This window comes from Mus caroli, chromosome 12, assembly GCF_900094665.2.
Source record: "Mus caroli chromosome 12, CAROLI_EIJ_v1.1, whole genome shotgun sequence".
Taxonomy (NCBI): Eukaryota; Metazoa; Chordata; class Mammalia; order Rodentia; family Muridae; genus Mus; species Mus caroli.
In genome coordinates this window covers 27,914,507-27,926,854 of record NC_034581.1, presented here as the reverse complement: position 1 = coordinate 27,926,854, position 12,348 = coordinate 27,914,507, and the positions used below count along the sequence as shown (strand labels likewise).

At 41.4% G+C, this 12,348-nt stretch overlaps 1 protein-coding gene across 3 annotated transcripts in view; it reads left to right on the top strand.

The window, feature by feature from the left end:
• Positions 1 to 3,543, top strand: part of Slc26a4 (solute carrier family 26 member 4) — a 40,477-nt gene extending 36,934 nt beyond the window's left edge. For all 3 annotated transcript variants that reach the window (XM_029484951.1, XM_021179492.2, XM_029484950.1), the window contains exons 20-21: positions 776 to 859; positions 2,990 to 3,543. In XM_029484951.1, the coding sequence (XP_029340811.1) occupies positions 776 to 859; positions 2,990 to 3,013 (108 nt within the window). In that variant the 3' untranslated portion in view covers positions 3,014 to 3,543. The remainder of the gene's footprint in view (positions 1 to 775; positions 860 to 2,989) is intronic.
• The last annotated feature ends 8,805 nt before the right edge of the window (positions 3,544 to 12,348 follow it).

Below are 12,348 nucleotides of genomic sequence, written 5' to 3'. Positions count from 1 at the left end.
ACCAGGCTGGCCTCGAACTCAGAAATCCACCTGCCTCTACCTCCCGAGTGCTGGGATTAAAGGCGTGCGCCACCCCGCCCGGCTAGTTACAGCTAATCTTGCCATTCCCTTCACATTAAGACCATGTGTGCAGGAACCTAGCCTTCTAATTTTCTCACTAATGAAGATACTTTTTGTGATACAAAAAGTAGAAAAGCAGTATTAGAGGGCACCCTTTTAGCTTTGTTTGCTGTTGCTTTAGAAATGCCTTTTTCTACGCACAAGACAAATGCAAGTTGTATTCTCTGTAGGGACGATTAAACCATATATTATCCCAAAAAAGTGGGACTGTTCTAAACTGTCAACTCCTCCTTCAATAAAATTAAATTCCATTCAATTCAAGTTGGGAGCCTACACTGTCCTCAGTCACCAGACTATCATAGTGTAATCACAGTGTGCTCAAAGCTTTTAAAAGTGATCTTAGGTGAGTTGTCAAAAAACTTCCTGGTTGAAGGCAGTGGGGGTGTCATGCTAAGAGGTGTCACAGGTCAGAAAAGAGGACTCTTAGAGGACTTTATACAATTGAGAATGGATCAGCTCAGATTTGCATATAAAAAAATGGTAAAGGGGAAATCCCAACCTGAGAACTATGAAAGAAGAAGAAATGAGAAGTGAATTCTGAAGTATACAGATCGCTGACAGCACTAGCAAAGCTTTAAGTCATTTTCCATGGTGTTTGCTGTATTTTGATGCTAGTGTGTTTTCCATAAACACTGTGTGTGTTCTCTTTGTCAAGATCACTCTCATTCAGGACTGTAAAGATCCTCTTGAACTGATGGAGGCAGAGATGAAGGAGGAAGAACTTGATGTTCAGGATGAGGTATGGTCATTGAATTCTGTTGTGGAAAAAATAATTGCATTTAATCTTGAATAACCTGGGTAAACAAACGATAGGTAGGTTTAAGAACCACCTGGGGAGAAAATCCAAAACCATCTGGAAGCTGCAGCTTTGTAGAGAAACAGAAACTGGAAATTGCCTCAGGATTTCACAGACTTGGAGCACTCAGAGATAACCAGTGACTGGTAGCTATAGTCTGGTTCATATTTTACATTGAATTCAAAGCGTGCTTCTTCCTAGAGACCTAAGGCTATGACGTAGCGAAAGGGGACACAGGGGAGTTCTAACTCAGGAGTACAAGGCCTTTCTTCACCTGACCGGTGATGGCTTGCACATCTCCTCCTATCCAGGTCAAGGCTGTTTCCGGTGCCCGTCCCTCACACTATTTCCTAGTTAACTGAACCTGGAGACTCATCATAACTTTAGGGCTCCACTTCTAAGAGAATTGAGAGCAACATTGGAAAAAATCAGAGAATTTATCATAAAATTACCAAAGGGTATAAAAAAAAGAAGAAGAAAATTTTATATTTGATCTTAACCAAAAGGCTGAGAAGTAATTCAAAAAGAATAATAGGTTGAAAGATTTCTTAGAAACAAATAATGTGATATCTCATCCCATGAAGAAATCCCTCCTTCACTGACCTGATTCAATTCATTTAGCTTTTCTGTGAACATTTCCAGACACTAGCAACCAGTGAGTTCTCCAGGGACTTTTCCATGGCTAGAAATCCCTGTTAATTGTGCTTATAGAAGTGAGCTTGGCCTTTGTGTAATAACCATTGAGCTGTGCTCTCCCTAGCAACACCAGCCTTCCCTTGGGCCCAGCTGTCAGTTACGGATATCAGCTCTGTCTCCACTAGACTCCAAGAGCAGCTCTCTCAGGTCCTGTCACTCTTAATAGACAAGCAGTCTGTAAGAGTTTCAATGGCCAAAAAGGGGCCCTACAAGTAGTCCGGGTGCCATGGAAACCATGCAATCGTGACTATTTTGAGCTTAAGATATTTAGAAGATGTATGTCTGTTTTTATTATAGCTACATCAAAATCTTGGGCTCTACTGAACAGGAATCAAAAAGACATGTGCATTTGCACACAAACGGTGATGGACCAGGGTCCTCCACTCATACTTAGGTGACTGGTTTATGCTTCAAATGCAAGGTCACACGCAGTTCTGCTAGATTCCATCTTGGTTCCAGTTTATTAACAGTTTTGGGTTAACTCTGTCATCTCACATATTCACTCTCTAACCCGAGGGGCAGACAAGTCTGATAAGCAAGCTATGACTTCCCAGGTCCTGATGAGAAGCACTAGGCAGTACTCAAATCTCTGTGGTAAAGTCAGGCAGAGAAGTTTGTGGAGGAAAGTAATGTTGGGTTAAAAATCACAAACCTGGTGTCTTGGCCCATCAGTTTAATAAGTCTATGAAAGTCATGACCAACCAAGCTTTGGTCATTTATGACTCTATGAGGTCCTGGGTTCAATTCCCAGCACAGGATAAATGGCTAACATCATGTACACCTGTGATCCTAGCACTTTCGAGGTGGAGGCAAAGAAGCTCAGAAGTTGAAGGATATCCTCAGCTACATCTGGGGTTTGAGGCTAACCTGGGCTAGAGATCTTGCCCCAAACAAACATACAAGTAAACGTAAAATAAGGGCACTTGAGTGGTTGTCACACTGGAATAGAAAACGACTCATTTCCACATAAAATGACCGTCCGGCCATGGTTTCTACGGTTATGAAGCATGGTAGCACTTTGGGAATTGAAACCAGTTAGACCTGTGAGCTACTCCTCAACCTGGTACTTACTGGCTGTTCAGCCAGCACAACCCTGCTTGATTTCAGTATCTGCATGTAAACTAGAGATGATCACACAGCGCGGTGAAAACTGAAGATGTGTGTGAAGAGTGCTTTGTACTTAGTGCCCAGAGAGCAGTAATCGCTGCTTTCTAACGCCAGTTAGAAGTGTGGGAGTTCGAATCACCTCCTCTCCGAAGATATAGACCTTGCTAAAATTAAGCATCCAATACTAGAAAAACACATTTTAAAAAAAGATGATATAGCCCCAAGGAGAACTGAGTTGGTCACTATTTCGTCTTCCCTTCTCATCCACAGGCCATGCGTAGACTTGCTTCCTGAGAGAGGACTGCTAGACAGAACCTGGCTGTCAGCCCAGTCTCTGCAAGTGTTTTCTGCACTGACTGTTTCTTTGCACTTCAGCAGCCGTCCGCTTACTGTTACGTTGAAATATATACAGTCTGAAGCTTCTTAGGCACCACACAAGAAACACTTGTTGTTTCTATGTTTTAACGCAGAAACAAGCAGCTTAGCTGCGAAATATCCCAAACCAGGAGAATTAGCCCTGAGAATTAGCAATGTTCGGATGTGCTGCAGTGACTCACTATGTGCTGCTGTGACACACTATGTGCTGGATGCCAAGGCAGGTTTGCTGTCTGGGTCCACAAGGGTTCCATCTGTCTCTGTTAGGCTGGCCCAACAGCTTCTATGGGCAGGTGAGTTAGGAAGGACTAATCACAGAGATTCCTGACTGACTCTGAAATCCATGTGTTGTGTTGACCACAGTGAGAAGGATAAAGTAGAATTACTATGTACTCATTAATGAACTTTAAAGAAAATAAAACCAATCTTTTAAAAATGATTTTATTTATTTTGTGTATGAGTGTTTTGTTCACCTATGTGTGTGGCCGGTGCCCAAGAAGTTAGAAAAGGGCATCAGATCTCCTGGTCATGGAGTTATAGATGATTGCAAGTCACCATATAGGTGTTGGGAATTGAACCCAGGTCGCCTGCAAGAGCCAACAAGTGTTTTTAATTATTGAGCCATCTCTCCAATCCCTATAATCTATTCATTTTTGTTTGATTTTCTTTTTGTTTTTGTTTTTCAAGACAGGGTATCTCTGTGTAGTCCTGGCTGTCCTGGAATTTATTCTGTAGACCAGGCTGGCCCCTAATTAGTGCTGTAATTAAAGGCCTGCACCACCGTCACCCTGCTAAAATGCAATTTTTACCTTAGCTTTTTGTTTCTAGGTGTTCCTTTTATAATGGCAGATAAGCTCTCTTCTCTGTAACATCTAACATGAAATCCAGGCATGGTGGTACTCGCCTGTCATCCTGAGCTTTGAGAGGCAGAGGCAGGAGGAGCAAGAGTTCATAGTCTTTTGGACCACTTAGTAAGACCATATTTTTTAAAAATAACACGAAGACAATTTTGACCAAATCCTTTTGGACAGAAAATCGTCGTGATGAGAATGAGCCTTTTTCTAACTACTTAATAACTCAGAGAAAACAGTCAGCAATGGAACTCTAACCACTTTAAAAACAACCTAAAAAGTAAATTATCCATAGTCGTCTATGTTTAATGTAAGCTTTTAAAGACAAGGCATTCTAAATGCAATCAATACAAAAATTTAAAAAAAATTAGTTTGAAATGTACACATTGGAAGTGTATATTTAAAAATATTCATTTTAAAGCCAGAATATTCCTTAGCTTTCTTTTTAACTTAATGTTTTCTAAGTAACAACAATTTTTAGGTATCCACATAAGATATAGATCTTGGCCTTCTACATGAAACACCTAGTTCCTACTGTACTCTGCACTCAGCCTTAGCGGAGATGCTGAGCTTGAGAGCCACAGGGCACCCTGGACAGATGTATGACATTCCTAAGTGTGCTCGGTAGACAAAGGCATAATGTTCCATTCTATTCCTGGTTTCCTCTTAAAGACAGTGAGAAGCTAGGTGTCAACTTCTGAAGGAAGATGACAGCCACCACATCTGGGTAGCTGACTCTGCGCTCTGGCTAGAGCTAACCAGGGCATGCCCACAGTCATATCCTCATTCTTATAAGAAAATATTACAGGGATACTTACTTATAATGGCAACAAATCACATCTCTAAAAACTATGTAATAATAGTCTTGCACAAAATGGAGGACTACCTCTGTTCAAAAGAATCAAATACAGCTTTTTTCTTTGAAGGAAATACCGAAGTTCTATGTTACAATAAAGCTTGAGTCTTATAAAATTTTAGGTCCACGGTGACGATAGAAGACTGTGTCACAGCACAGTATAAGAATACTCTCACACATTTTATGACTAACAAGTATATTGTGTAGTGTGTACTGTCTATGAAAATTTGACTTGAAATTAAAGTTGTCCTTTGTTAAATTTCTAACATACAAGATGATTTCAGTATTGCATATAAAATTCAATAGCAAATGAAACAAAACCAAGGGATGTAAATCTGGAAATATTTATATGTGTTATTTAATAAATGTAAAGTTATCTTTGGTTTCGGTTTTGGTTTTGGTGTTTTCTTCCACAAGACAGGGTCTTGCCCTGTCCAGTCTCAGGCCTCCTCAGTGCAGAACACACAGGTGTGTGTTACTAAATCTGCCCCCATGTTACCTTTTACCCTACCCAGTGGGTCATCCTGCCTTCCTGGTTTGCCACTGTCACCATCATTTGCTGTCCTTGCTCGTCTCCCTGTCCTGTTATTTCATGCTGTAGACTCATCATCAGTGCAGTAGGACGCTCCCCAGAAACCTGGGCTCTCCTGCTTCTCACCCAAATCACTGCCGGATTGTTTTATACAATAGCTTTCATCATTTTAAGCAAACTTTTCAACCCAGTATCACGCTAGTGCATGTACACACGTACACATGTACACACACACGTACACACTCACATACACACACACACACACACACACACACACAAATGTGCTCTCTCTTTGTACAAATTATAAATATACTGCTTGGAGAAATTTCACAAAATGAGTACATCCCAGTTAGTTTTTACCTATATTAACACATAAGCATACCCTGATCCCAGAAACCTTCCCATATTATCACTTAGCCATTGTCACTAGAATGACAGTTGTCTTAATTTCTATAACCTGTTTTATTGTTGTTTTGGGACCTGGGCTTTGTAGCCAAGGCTGTTCTTGAATTAGAGATTCTCCCATCTCACTCTCTTGATTTTGGGGATTATAGATATGTATCACCATACCTACTAAAACCTGTTTTATTTGAAAGAAATAATTATAACAACTATTTCATCTTCCCCTTATCTTTTGTATTGTCTTATTTGATTGTTAGAGTCCCGAGGATTCATCTTTCTCTGCATCAGCAGCCATTCACCGCTTCTGCTATGTAGTGTTCTACTTTTCAAATATTAAGCCACTCAACTGGTTTTGATTATTTGTGGTGTTTGTAATTTTAGTTTTCATGAATCGTGCAGTGCTGTACTATGGACATTCCTATGAGTTACCGATCCATGTTTCAGAAATATTGGGGTGCTGCTCTTTTGGGGAATTAGGTCTCCAAATGACAGTCAATAAGTTAAGTTACTCTGCATCTGTGTCAGGCAAGAACAGGACATGCTTACCATGAAAAATACATATAGACATTAGAGTCCCAGGCACTTTTAGTTTAATTATATAAATTTCACCCTCCAGCAAGCTGCATAATGATAATGATAAGTGTCGAGAAAGAACGGGAGAGGCAGAAATAGCTATAGTTAGGGAAGAAAGTCAGAGGAAACTGAAGAGATGGTTAGAAAGTGACAGAGCCACAATGGAGAGAATGGCACTGATGGAGGGAAGTGACCAGGAACCAACAGGCATGTGCAAAGGGAGAAGCTAAAGGGCAAATAGTAGAAGACAATGATAAGGATACAGAAAGAACTGTGGGAGCATGAGAAGACAACTCAAAGTAGGGGACTGATCTCATGCAGATTCTTTTGAACTCACAGATAGATACAAGCAAGAGCCTCTCTTGTTCCACACAATGACATCTCCTGAGTTCTTGGGCCTCCTTCCTTGGCCCCGTGTCTTCTTACTCTAAGAGTCATCATCTTCTGGTATGAATTGTAATTCACATATACTGTTTATTTTCTCCTCTTCCCATACTAGATATAAAGCCTACCATATGATAGAGGCCTTTATTTTGTTCATGAACACATTCCAAGCACCCAGAAGCACGAGTGCCAATACACACTAGCTATCCAATGCGTATGTCTAGATGACAGAGGTAAGTAGCAGTTAGTGACATTGGCTAAGGTTAACATGGGTAAGATAATGGCAGCTTTTTAAGACAGTGTTTTCTGAACCTCTATATATCTAGTATGCTTTATATCTAGTATGGGAAGAGGAGAAAATAAACAGTATATGTGAATTACAATTCATATCAGAAGATGATGACTCTTAGAGTAAGAAGACACGGGGCCAAGGAAGGAGGCCCAAGAACTCAGGAGATGTCATTGTGTGGAACAAGAGAGGCTCTTGCTTGTATCTATCTTGTAGAACTATAGCTAAGGTCTACCACAACTCAACTGCTTGCTTACCTGGTTTTCAAGAAAAGGGATGGAGACTGGCTTTGATGCTAAGCTAAGAGAGCATTCCTCCTGTTGTAGTGACTGAGGACCTCAGCCTCTGTAGCAACTGAGGTAACCTGTTTTATCCATCTCTTCAAGAGTACTGTTGAGCTGAGCGATGGTGGCACATGCCTTTAATCCCAGCACTTAGGAGGCAGAGGCGGGCGGATTTCTGAGTTCGAGGCCAGCCTGGTCTACAGAGTGAGTTCCAGGACAGCCAGGGCTATACAGAGAAACCCTGTCTTGAAAAACAAAACAAAACAACAACAACAAAAAAGAGTTCTGTTGACCTTACTGTTTCTGTACAAGATCTTGTAGCTTAAAACCAGTCACAATGTATTGTTGAAGATTAACTGTTCTTGATACTTTGAGCTTCTTTTACCTTCACGTAAAACATTTATATTGAAATGATCATACTTTCACAGGAATTTTTGAAGAAACAGTAAGATTCTCAAGCACCCATCATCTAGTCTCCCCAGATGTGAGCACCTTCGTAACTATAGTACATTGGCACTAATACAGAGTACCAAGCTCATTCACATTTCATCATAGCTGCAATTACATGTTCATCTGTCCATACAGCTCTACACAATTTTATCTCACGTACAGATTCAACCACCAACATCAAGTTTATCCCACAAGCACAAGACTCCATCTGAGGATCAATCTCTTAATGGCTGGTTTTTGTCAACTTGACACAAACTAGAGTCACCTGGAAGTAATTGATAGGGGAACTCAGTTGAGGAAACACCTCCACCAGATGGGCTATGTGCTGTTTTTTTAAATTATTGATTGTTGTGGGTGGTGACATTCCTAGGCAGGTGGTCCTTGGAGGTACAAGAAAGGTAGCCTGGAAACAAATAAGCAACAGTCCTTCATGCCTCCAGGGTCCCTGTGCTCCTGCCCTGGCTGATAGACTGCTAAATGGAAGTACAAACAAAATAGTCCCTTTTCTCCCCAAGGTGTTTTCAGTCTGTTTTATCACAGCATCAGAAAGGAGAGCAATGCAGTCCCTTTGGAAAGATACTCTAGAGTTAGGTAACCCTTGCTGCGTTACATCACCCCTAGACTTCTGGCTGAACAAGGACTTTGGGAGTTGAAAGGTCACACATGATAATTAAACTTCAGTTATCATGGACACTTAGTCTTGTTTGCATTGACCTCCAGGGAGTCTCCTCGGAGAAAACACCTTTCTTCTGCTGCTTCATTTCTACCTAGTACCATCCCATGCATAAGGAGCTCTAGACCACAAGGCTCTTTAGATGTGAAAGAATATTATGAATCGTTAGCCAACCAGCCTAACCATGAGGCTAGCCTTTGTTTTAGGTTACCAGTGAGGCTGGCCTTTGTTGTAGGTAGCCAGTGAGGCTGGCCTTTGTTGTAGGTGACCAGTGAGGCTGGCCTTTGTTGTTGAACGTCTTCACCATAAGAGCAGTCTTTGTTAGGACAGCTTGACCACTTGTAACTACTGGGGGTTGGGTGTTGCCTGTTGATCCTTTCACATAGAAGGGGGTAGGGAAGATTAGTGAACCCTCACCTGAGATTTTGTTCCCTTCCTCCTGATCCTCTCTGCATTCTGCACCTGATTGCAAGTAGCCCTGATTGTGTGAGGTGTTAGGAGTATAAATCATGGAAGGTTACCTGGAGTTGTGTGTGGGGTGCTCCTACATTCCAAGCTACCCCAAATATAAATGTTAATCCAGATGGACTCGTCAACCACTGTTTGAAGGGACCATTCCTTGGGAAGATGGATTCACCTAGTTTGAAAGCTAGAGACATGGGAGGAATAATAATCCTTGTAATGAACTAGTGTTTTTGTTTGTTTGTATGTTTTTGAGATAGTTACTTTTCTTTCACAGAAATTCTGTACCTAGTATATTACTTATGGATCCATGGCCTTGTCAAGCATATCTGCTTTCTAACACTTATTCTGGGACGTGTAGCTCTTCTTCTTTTTCTTTTCCTGTGCATGACACTGTAGGCTTCCTTCCCTTTTCTCTGAAACTCTTCCCCCATCTTTTGTCAGGTGTCTTCTGACTGCCATGTAGCTTGACCTGCATTACTGACTCATTACCAGTTACCTCATTACTAATTCAAATTGCATAGTTTTCTCTCTTTCGTCCTCTAGACAGCCACTGAGATTTAAGCTTGTCAGCCTCAGGTTTGTTTGTTTGTTTGTTTTTTTTTAAACCCTAATCAAGCTATCCTCAAGCCTTCTCCTGAGTCAGTTCTTGTGTTCTTTGATGAACAAGACTGAGAATCCTGGAGCGGATCTCAACACCTCTGGTAGCATGTGGCACTCCCACATTTCTGGTTAGAGTAGGAAAGGTCTGGACATAGTCAGGACTTCTATGAGTCCACGGCCTTTGTCTGTAAGCTCTCCACTGACTCAGGGAAGGAAGTGGTGAGAAAGGCTGGAAGGTGGACAGGAGCCAGATAATGAAGGGCCTCACACACTGCATTAAGGAGCTTGGATTTTAATCTCATCTGGTAAGAGATAAAGGCAAAGTGGTGGCTTACATTACCTGGCTAATCCAATCAGCTGACCTAGGTACCTAGAAATAGATTTAGAGGAAATTAAAGTAGAGATGAATGAAGCTTTTGTTTTTGTTTCTTTTTTTTTTCTCCCAAGGAGAGAGTAAGAGATAAAAGAAGGCATAGTAGCTTTTGTGATTTAGAAATAAAAGCCAGTCCCATTGATGTGATTGTTTCCATAGTTTATCCTTTCAGGATTTAGTATTGTATATAATTATATGAAGTCTTACTCTAATAATCAAGAGAAAGAAATATGTGCTATTTAAAAACATGGGAGAGAGAGTAGATACTGAGTTAAATCATAGTTACTCTTCCCTTATAAATGTGTGTGCACTTGGAATTTACTGACTTTTGTGGTTTTACTTGCTCATAAAAAAAGGAACATTCAGTCTCTAAAACAAAGGAGAGATTGCTTAATATTTTTGTTTAAACCAGTTATTAAATGTCTGTGGCAAAAGAACAAGCTTTAGTAAATGAGGGCTCTATGTTTCTGCCACCTCCTCCCAAGGAATTAAAGCGCTTGGAACTTGGGGAGTGTGGTGCCTCTGCTCTCCTCCACACTGGATGGCTGGCCTATCCAGACTGCTAGTCTCCTCATCCGAGGAAGCTAAAGGGCTACTAGGAGAGATGTGGAGATCCACGTCCTTTGCTTCGTCAGCTTCCGGGCCCTTAAGCTGAGGCACTAGGCCCTCTGTCAGCTCCTCAGTCACGTATTCAGTAATCCTTTACCCGGTACATGTTTTATAACTGGCACAGAGACTATGGACTGGGCATCTGCGGAACCGTAAACAAAACAGATACACTCTCCATTCTAATGAAATTTATACTTTAATGTGGGAAATGATTAACAGAGAAGCAAACATACAAAGAAAAGCAATCATCCTTCCGTATCCACAGAGATCGGCCTAGGAACTACAGGTGTGCACTGCCACACCCCGCAGCCTGGACTTCACATCGTCTCTGTATTAATGACAGTACCCAACACAGTGGACAGTCGTGAGACTAATTACACTGCATTTTTAAGAAAAACTGATAAGTCTGTGGGTTGAATACATATACAACTTTTTTCAAACATTAAGGCTTTTTAATTGACATAATTGTATGTTTACAAGGTACAGTATATTTTAATATATGTAAACAACATGTTAATCAGATCATGGCAAATGGTGTTTCTTCCTGTTGAAAACATTCACATTCCTCTCTGGACAGGCTGGGGCTTAGCTCAGTAGTCAATGCTTTGTATATACAAGGCCCTGGGTTCAATTTCCAGCACTGTAAAGAAACAAAACAAAAATATTCCCCCTGAGATAATATAATAAATTAATTGCTGTCAGTGATACTACCGTGCAATGTAAAATTTTCAACTATTTATACCTATGGCTGCAGAAAAGGCCCTGCGGGTCAGACTAGTTACTGTGGAAGTGCCTTAGATGGGAGATATTTGGCAGCCATATAAAGTATCAGAGGAGAGACTAACAGGGAGAACCAGCACACACAGCCCCAGGCAGGTTTTAAGCAGAACCACCGGCATGGACTTTGAAGGCATGCCATAATGCAGTTTGCTGCGGGGGTGTTGTCTCGAACCCGAGTGTAGCAAGAGACAAGGAAGTCAAGAAGGTTGTCAGAGTACGGCCTAGAACATCTAAAAGCAGACTGTTCAAGACAGGGCTTCTCTGTGTAGCCCTGGCTGTCCTGGAACTCACTCTGTAGACCAGGCTGGTCTTGAACTCAGAGATCCACCTGCCTCTGCCTCCTGAGTGCTGGGATTAAAATTGAACACCACCACACCCAGCTATAGGGAGCATTTTAAACAGAAAAAATATAATCAGCTATCCTGTTTGTCTGTCTGTCTGTTTGTTTATTTATTTTGCAACAGGGTTTCTCCGTGTAGCCTTGGCATTCACTCTATAGACCAGGCTGGCCTTGAACTCAAGATCCTTCGGAGTGGTGGGGCCATCAAACCCCGCCAGATTTACATTTTTAAAAAGGGTTTTCTGAGAAGTGCAGGTTGGTTTATTTTTATGTGCAGGGCACTTTCTCCAAAGGCTACAAGAGAACCTACCATTTTAGTTCTCAGTAGAAACTAGATGGCAAGGGGGAAGGGGCTAGAATTCCTTTGCTATCTCAAGTCTGAAGGCAGGAACAGGAAGAGGCTGTTTGTAGAGGTTCGGGATGTATGAGAGACACATTTAGAAACTCTTACTGATCAGGCTTAGTGTTGAGGAAGAAGAGGAATTAAGACACTTGCTCCTTGCTTTGGGATCTGACTGAGTAATTAAATGCATGGTAATTATTGAAACTGAGAACACTGCAGAGGGATAGCGTGGGACACTGCACTTCTAGAAGTTCTGTTTAGGGAGACATATGGATGCCAGTTAGTCACAAATAACGGCTGGAAGACATTTGTCAAAAAAAAAATATGTAGTCACATAGCACTTAGGATGGGTTTGATTAGGTTACAACAATAAACATGTGCACACACGAGGGCAGGGGGAGAAAGAGGAAGAGGGAGGGAGAGGGAGAGGGAGAGGGAGAGGGAGAGGGG